The sequence below is a fragment of the Lottia gigantea genome, assembly GCF_000327385.1.
Source record: "Lottia gigantea unplaced genomic scaffold LOTGIsca_137, whole genome shotgun sequence".
Lineage (NCBI taxonomy): Eukaryota > Metazoa > Mollusca > Gastropoda > Lottiidae > Lottia > Lottia gigantea.
The window spans coordinates 258,159-267,014 of record NW_008707563.1 but is presented as its reverse complement, the minus strand read 5'-3'; the positions used below and the strand labels follow the sequence as shown (position 1 = coordinate 267,014).

Sequence of the window (8,856 nt, the reverse complement as noted above, 5' to 3'; positions counted from 1 at the left end):
CCTACTCCACGTTTAACTGGACGTTCAAGAGTAGATCCTTTTATCAGATTATCCAGTCTATCCACTGCTGCTTGTGATTTGGCATCTGCTGACTTAACTGTGGCAGGTGGGGGAGGGGTTTTCGTCCTCTTAGCAACAGGAGGAGGCGTCTTGTTGTCAGGGACATCAAATGTCGTTTCCACAGATGGTGTTGGAGGGGCAGCAGACGCCTTTTTCCTGGAAAAAAAAAATCATCCTAAATTTAAAAGCTTTGTGGACTCTTTGAAGAAATGCCTACTCTGTTAGTCAGAAGTGTGAATCTGCTTAACAACGACACCTGATTTTTAAATATTTAGACTGAAATGTTCAAAATGGCCTCCGGACAGCCTTGTCCACCAGCATACTCAAAATATTTTTGAACATACAACAGCGTTTGAAAAATCAGAAACCATTCAAGGCTTTAAACAAAATTCACAAAATTGACTAGTTTTATTTAAATCAAAAAACATCACATACCTTTCTTCTGCCATTTTCTTTCGTTCCTGATCACGTCGTTTTTTCTCAGCCAGTTCCTTTCTCTCCAAAGTAGCACGACGAGAATATCTCTGACTGGGTTTCCTCTCAAAACGAACACTTCTTCTTACACGATTCAGAGTAGCCGTCTGGTATTCTGTCCTTCCACTGAAAAAAATGGAGAGTTATTTTTTTACATATTCAAGCTCGTCTGTTTTTGTGATCTCACCAGGTGAATTGCAGGAACCACAGACATCTTATTGAAAATTGGAATGGTGCAGACTGATATCAGTGTCCCCGATACACATAACAAATTTAGAATCCCTTTAAATGACTCTCATGGCTATCTCTACAAACCTGTATCTAAAGCGAGATCCCATTCTGAAGAAATTCTGTCGTGTAGAAGTTCCTTTCACTGGTCCTTTTAACCGGAAGAAAGCATGATGTTCTACCGCACACTTCCACAGATGTTTACAAGCTTTTTCACTCATCAACCGGAAAACAAACGTATGATCTTGTCCATGACCCTGAATAGAAATGAAATTACATCTTATAGTCCTGTCATACTGGAAAGGCATATTTAGTAAGTTGCTATGGCAACGGAAAATTGGCTCAGAGCAAGGTTAAGGTCACCATAAGAATGCAATAAGATTCTAGGAAGCAAAAGATTCTATAAGGTTCAATAATCGCCGTTGAGTTTGCCACTGAATTCAGAATGTCTTTGGACAAGCGTCAGGATCCAAAGACGGCCCTTTTGAACATTTGTCAGTTTGATTAGACTGCTAGCCAATCAAATTTCTCCCCTCATCAAAGTTTGGATTTTGTGATGCGGACATAAGGTGCATTCAGTGCCTAATGCTTCTTGGAATACAGCTTTTGTTAGCGTCACAAAATCCCAGCGTTGGAGAGGACAGGAATTTGATTGGCTGGACAAGACATCAAAGGCGAATGTTCTAGATGGAAAAAAAAAATTTGGTGTTATGTTATTTTGATTAGACTGAACCCAAGACCCCAAATCCCAAGGTTAGCGAACAAGAGTCAAACATGATAAGCCACCCTGGTTCACACTTTATATCTAGTTTTTTAAAAAAAATGAACTTACCTCTTCATCATCCTCAACAACAATCAATGTTAATTTCTTTCCTTTAAAATCTAACTTCGTCATCTTTGGCCTGAAATTAACAGATTATTCCCAAATTGATAATGTGTTAACCTTGTGACTTAAAAGGATTGTAAAGAGGTTTTCTAAATTTGTTATGTGTATCGGGGATACTGATAGTATCAATTTACACTATTCCAATTTTCAATCAGACGTCTGTGGTTCCTGCAATTCTACTAAATGTTTGATGAAGGCACTAATGGCGAAATATGCTTCATCACATAAGGCCTTCACCATTAGTGACGTCATCAAACACTAAGGAACCACAGACATCTGAATGGTGCAAATTGATGCCATCAGTGTCCCCAATATACATAACAATTTCAGAAAATCTTTTTACAACCCCTTTAATGGTTTACAATTCCCAACACCAATTTCTGTCCCACTCTGAACTTTGTTTATTGTACCTGAACAAATCCAAAAATGTGCTAGATAAAGTAAAATAGTTCACTCACCAGAAGAAAAGCCCAATTTTCTGTTGTCCCTCGAACACTAGGACACCTGTAGGTGTTAGACCTAATGTATAATCCATTCCGTCACGACCTTGAACTGTATGAAGGTCAACACCATACATCTCCAACCATTTTGCTTTGTTTAAGAATACCACTTCTGCCTGCGCTGGGGTCTGACCTCTGCAAAAACACACAAGAAAATGACAACCCAAAAAGCAAAGAGTTATAAGTTTTAAGCTAAGATTTCCATATACGTGTCATGCGGATGCGTCATGTGGACATAAATGGCCCTTGCGGATGCGTCAAAAATCGCTACACTCGACGATTTTTTATTTATGTATGACAGAGACCATTTGACGGATACCGCTTCCGCATATATGGAATGGAATCATAAACTCTTAAACCAACCATTTCGACTTTTAACACATGACGGATGAAGCATGACGCGAGTATGGAATCTTAGCTTTAGTCCTCAAGCTCAAAGGACATTTGATGTCATTTGGACAATAGTAGGTAAGTTTGTCAAGCCCCCTGTGTAATTGGGTATTGATAATCTGGAAAGATCAATCCTTGCGCACTTAATTCTGAGTAAAATCACATGTGTGCCCGAGCTTCAACGACAAGATTTTTACGTTGCCGACAGGATTTATAATATCAAACCAGACTGGAGATGTCTTGTCTCCTTGTGTGCTCGCAGTCAGTCGGTGAAATTCATGACAAGACTCTAGTCAGCAACAAAAATCATCAACCAAGGTGATTCGAGTGCCTGCACCATAAGACAAGATGAAGACCAGATGCTTGTAAAACATGGCTGTTTAATATTTGTACTTACTTGCATTCTTTATATTTTTCAAAGATTTTTAACTCAAGTTCTTCTGTTTGATCAGGAACAAATCTGAATTCTGATATTAAGGCAGCTGTATGCTCTTCAGGTTCATAGTCTCCTAATTCAGCTGAAAACAGAGAAAAACTCAGGTCAGGATGGGAACATAACACGGTCTTGAAACTTGGATTTGACAAATATATCTAAGGGATTGTAAGGGGGTTTTCTAAAAATATATTATCGGGGACCTATAGCATCAATTGGCGGTTCCTGCAATTCCACTAAAACTAAGAATTTCTTGATGTCACTAATCGTGACTGGTCTCATGTCATAAAATCAATGCTTTATCAAACACTAAGTTTTGGTGGAATGGCAGGAACCAACCACAGATGTCTGATTGAAAATTGGTGCTAATTGATGTTAGCCGTTTCCCCAATACACATAAAACATTTAGAAAACCTCTTTTATATCTCTTTAAGTTATTTAAACAGGTTTGATTAAAACTTATATTGGTTGGCTTAAAAAATAGAGATAAAATGGAATTTATATCCTTCTGTACTGCACCATAAAATGTTTATTACTAGAGGCCAGATCTGGACAAAATGTGTTTCAAAACTTCACCAATTAGAACTTACATTGGATGGCATAAGCACACATTTCTATGAGAATATCTTCAGGCGGTTCTAATCTCTTGGTGTATATATCTTGTTTTAATTGTAAGAAAAACTGGTATCTAAAAGTGAACGTAATATTAGTTATAATACAGTTACAGTCTAGTTATATGTGCTCACAAAGAAACGTGGTTTGTTGAAGATAACTGAGCTAGGTCAAAAAACATGAACGATCATTCGACCCAGGGTTAAATTGAACTCGATTATTTTATTAACCAATCAGATTGCTGTATTGTTAAATCTGGATTTCAGTTTGGTTAAATTTTTGTGAAACAGAATCAAAGCTTTTGGATGGCGCTCAATTGGAGAGTTCTGAACAGGTTCCGTCTGTTCCAATTCTGCGCTTAATATGTCACATTTAGTTCCTTTTCCGCCATTTTGAATTCTGTCTGCAACTACTATTTTTCCAGCATATATAAAACATGTTCTGATCTCTGTTATAAATTGTTTTATTGAACGTTCTGCAATTTCATCAGTCCCAGAACTCAGTGGCCCCCTTGATCTATAAAGGGCAATAACTCTTACCTGGTTAATTCTTCATGTAGGTTATTTGGTTCTGAGGAGTAGAATTTCACCCGAAATCGGAATGTATAGTGTGGACCAACTACAATAAACAAAAACATCATTTCAAAACTGTGTTAGATGGTGATGAGAACACAGTCTCATGAAAGCACTGGCCTAGGTCACAAAGTAAAGATTTATGATAAAACAAGGTGCAGTAAAACTGTGCTAGCAACTATATAACACCCATTATAGAGTATTTCAGCATCTTTTCTATGTTGTACATCACCTTTGATTCCAACAATATTTTCTATAATCTATAATATCAATTACAATATATAATATAACTAGAAACATTAACATGCTGATGAAAATCTGTCCCCATCACCTTTAAAGATGTAACAAGCAAAGTGACAATTGCAGTCAAGGTATAAGACATAGTAATAGCTTGACATTGTGAAAATGGTTATTTTGAAACTGGCACATACCAGTGGATCAAATACCACAGGAACCCCCCCCACCCCTAAGAGGGGCCAACCCCCAGAAAAAAATATTAACAGGCATTAAATTGACATTAAGCAGGGTCTCAGAATGCAGGAGAGGATAATATTAAAATCAAATTCCTGGAGGAGAGGTCCAACTCAAGTCAACGGCCCCCAATAATCTAGTCGAGCCACTGGCATATATATATTTCCTCTATAAGGACAGTATAACCTAAAATATTATCATAGTTGTCATTATATTTATAACACTGAGAATAACTTATCATGCTTCAACTATTTTCTAATTTACTACAGTACATTATATAACAATAGAGACCTGTTGTTCATATATATATTATTAAGAAAGAAAGAACTATATTTTACAAGGATAACTTAGGTTCACAGTTAATGATCCTTTCTACCAGCTGGTCCTTGGTCTAACCTCTTGGCATTGTTCTTCTGGATTGTTCATACCCATTTACAGATGGGTTGACTGGAATTATGAGTAAAGATGACTTTTTCAAGATCGGAACCCACAGCCGCCATTTGCTCGGCTTAACCAAGCATCAACGCTACTGTGCTATACAACCTCACTTCTTCTCTAGGGCAAGGGTATGCTAACACTACCAGAGTAGAAAACTTTACACCACTCTGCAATATGGAACTCAACCTGTATCGCCCTCTGAGAGTTAATATTTGTCATTTATTTTTGAGTATCCATTTTAAAATTTTGTTTCTAGAACTACCAAATCAAAATTTATTTAACTTAAAAAAAAGTTTTGGCTTTTCTAACCACATCTACTTCAACTGAAAATTTTCAATTTAATTTTTCTACAATTGACCAAATTTTCTAAAAGCTATTATACATTTTAGCATTTTACAAAATGTCAAAACATTAGCTACCATACCTAATACTTAAATCCAGGGAACACATTGATCATTTTAAAGTGGAATGCATGACCTTTGACATTAGACACCTTGCTTTGACCTTAAACCCCAGAAATGACCTTTGTCCTGAACCTGAGCCAGTGAAAGAGTTGATAAAAGTGTAAGAAAGTGTAAAAACCATCATATAGAATTTCATTGATAATAAATTTACAAGGGCAAGAAAATTATAGTTTTGACATTTGTCACTAATCAGACCAAACTTTTGTTCCCTTTTTTATAAACTTTTATTTTTAATTTAGCCACTTCTGTTACATTCTAAAGACGGGCATCTTTAACATTCGTCAGTTTGATGATACTACCAGCCAATCAAATATCTGCCCTCTTCAACACTGGGATTCTGTGAACAAAAGGTGTATTCCGAGCTCATTTAACACTTTATGTTACAGTCTCAAAATTCCCCACAAAAAGAGAGGAATATTTTGATTGGTTGAAAAATATAGAAGTGCATGTCAGATCATGGGTGGAGTCACCCTTAAAAAACACAAAACAAAAAATCTTTTAAGTTGAAATTGATTTTGCTTGAATCTAAAAAGAAAAAATTGTGCATATGCCATATACAGAAAAAAATTGGGAACACAACAAGAATATGTCTTTAAAAAATACAGAAATTATGTAGCATTCGTCAAAAGACAAGAATGTTAACGCCCACATAGTATGGGCCAAGTTCTTTCAGTTTACAAAAGTAAACAACTTCAAACACTATTACTATTAGATAACACTGTTAAATTAATACAACAATTAAAAATATTCAACTTAAGGGTATACTACCTCTTAAAGATATCCAAAAAATTAAAATTCTTAAACTTGGCCAATATGAGTCTTTGTTCATCAGTGGACTTACCTTTTCAATAATTATTTAGTTTAATGGATATATTGTCTTATATAGAGATTCTATTCTTTAGTCATGGAACCTAGTAAGTCTAACTGATGAATATATACACTTGTTGAACGAGTTTGAGAATTTAAATTTTATGTCCATTCTAAGAGGTAGTGTTCCTTTAAAGGGAAATGGTCATCTTATTGAGCTCTATTTGATTTAATTTTTGAAAAGTTGGTTGATGACTAGATACCTTTGAAACATCAAATGGCATTTATGACATCATTTGGAAAATTCAAAAATTAGATTTCTGCATCCCTTTAAAATTAAAAAAAACCTTAGATAACTAAACAACATGCATTGAGGTAACATCAAACTAGTGTGAGGATTTATTGTTGATTTAAAGATGGGTTTCCACATTTTTCAGACACAAATTTCATTAATCTGCAGTCTGTTAAATTGGAGGCCTCGATTTATTGTCCTATCTAAATACATTTGCCATGTCAGGCATGATTGATGACAGAAAACTCCCAATATGTATCTCAATGCTTGGACCTTTAAGTTGTAGCAAGAGTCCAACTCAATGAGCCACACCTACAATATCAATGTCACAGGCTCCATTTGATAAATAAAGTTACATGAAATATGGGAACCCATCTTTAATAAACACTGTTAGAACAAGTAAAAAGATTTACCATGTCCTCTGACAGTTGTATATGGAATATCTGAAAATATTCAACATATCATGTCAAATCTGATAGTTTTAAAGTATATCCTAGGTCTATAAACTTATATCAATACTTCCAAAGATGATATGAAATAAATGGAGTTTTATGTCCTACTTGTGGGCTAATGAAGACTGGTAATGCCATGCAGGGTGCAATGAGGGAAATTTTGCCAGGACAGCGGCATTAGCTTACTCTTTTTGCACTTCCAATTGTCAAGGGATCTTTAATGCACAGCCTTGGTTCATTGTCCCATCTGAACGACAAGACACATGCCCCCCTCCCCCCTCCAACCATCATCACTGATAAAGGAAAACCAAAGGTGTTATCTCAACCTATTGCAGTATTGAATCTTGGACCTTAAGATTAGCGAGGAAGCATCTAATTCACTTAGCCACCGTGGCTCCCTTCGAAAAACCTTCAGGTTAGAGAGCAAGTGTCTTAGTCACTGAGCCACCGCGGCTCCCTTCGAAAAATCTTCAGGTTAGAGAGCAAGTGTCTTAGTCACTGAGCCACCACGGCTCCCTTCGAAAGACCATGAGGTTAAAGAGCAAGGGTCTAACTCACTAAGCCACTGCGGCTCCCTTGGAAAGACCATCAGGTTAGAGAGCAAGTGTCTTACTCACTGAGCCACCACGGCTCCCTTGGAAAGACCATCAAGTTAGAGAGCAAGTGTCTTACACACTAAGCCACTGCGGCTCCCTTGGAAAGATGAAAGCTTGTCCAATTTATTAGCATAGATATAGCTTAAAAAGCCTACAAAAAACTTTACTAATAGAACTCACTAAAAGCTTCCTTGACACTCACCCAATTTTTTCATTGATACTTCCTAAAATACTGAAAAACCTTAAAATGATTAAATCATAGAATGAAAGGAAACTTACTTTTGGCCTGTTTTTTAATCTGCTTGGTTGGATCCAACCAATGCTGAAACATAAGAAATGTTGGAAATGAATTTCTTTATGCTATGGGCACATAAACAGTTTTGGTCGGCCATTTTTATCAAGAGTTTTACCGAACGACCGACTGTGGGCACACGAGGAGACAAAATATCTCCAGTCGGTCGTTTTCCGCCATGTCGATTATCATGCAATTGAAGAAAAAATGAATTTTATTTGATGATGACTTTCTGTGGAATCTTGTCTTTTTCTGAGTGCAGTCACACCAAGAGAAAAAATGCGAAAAATGAGAAAAAAATCAGCCACAAATATCAAACTTGTTTGATGTTCAAAATCCTGTTAACAATGCAATAATCTTGACGTGGAAGCAAAATTGAAATCATTTTGTGACAAAGAAGTATTTTAGGTGTGATTTTATTATAATGACAAAAATGATGAATTTGTATTCGATAGTATTGTAAAATAAGTACTGGATAATGGGTGTAGTGTTTGATAATTTTGTGATATTATAAATAGAACTTACAGCAACATTATGAATGTCAGTATATTGTAAACCAAAATAGTCTTTCTCCACCAAATCTAGGTGATAAAATACCTGCTCTAATAATTCTGACCCCAGTGACTTTTTCTGAAATATACAATCAAAAAAAATTAATACTGTCCTTAAAGTACTGACATATAGTTTGTCTACAATCACTTCACAGACTGTAATAGAAGGTTGAAGTGACTCTGTATAGTCTTACGTATACAGGCCAATTATTAATATATTCACATGCAGTTATGACATGTCCTTAAAATACTGACATCTAGTTTGTCTACAATCAATTCACAGACTGTAATAGATGGTTGAAGTCACTACAGTACAGTCTTACGTATACAGGCCCATT

At 36.0% G+C, this 8,856-nt stretch overlaps 1 protein-coding gene across 1 annotated transcript; it reads right to left on the bottom strand.

Moving 5' to 3' along the window:
• Positions 1–431: 431 nt before the first annotated feature.
• On the bottom strand, positions 432–8,597 carry LOTGIDRAFT_139511 (hypothetical protein; the record flags this gene model as incomplete). Its single annotated transcript, XM_009049489.1, has 9 exons — positions 432–660; positions 850–1,019; positions 1,595–1,664; positions 2,107–2,283; positions 2,936–3,056; positions 3,562–3,659; positions 4,123–4,201; positions 7,955–7,997; positions 8,493–8,597. Coding segments are annotated over 9 exons (1,092 nt in total), but the record flags the coding sequence as incomplete, so codon positions are not given.
• Between the last annotated feature and the right edge of the window lie 259 nt (positions 8,598–8,856).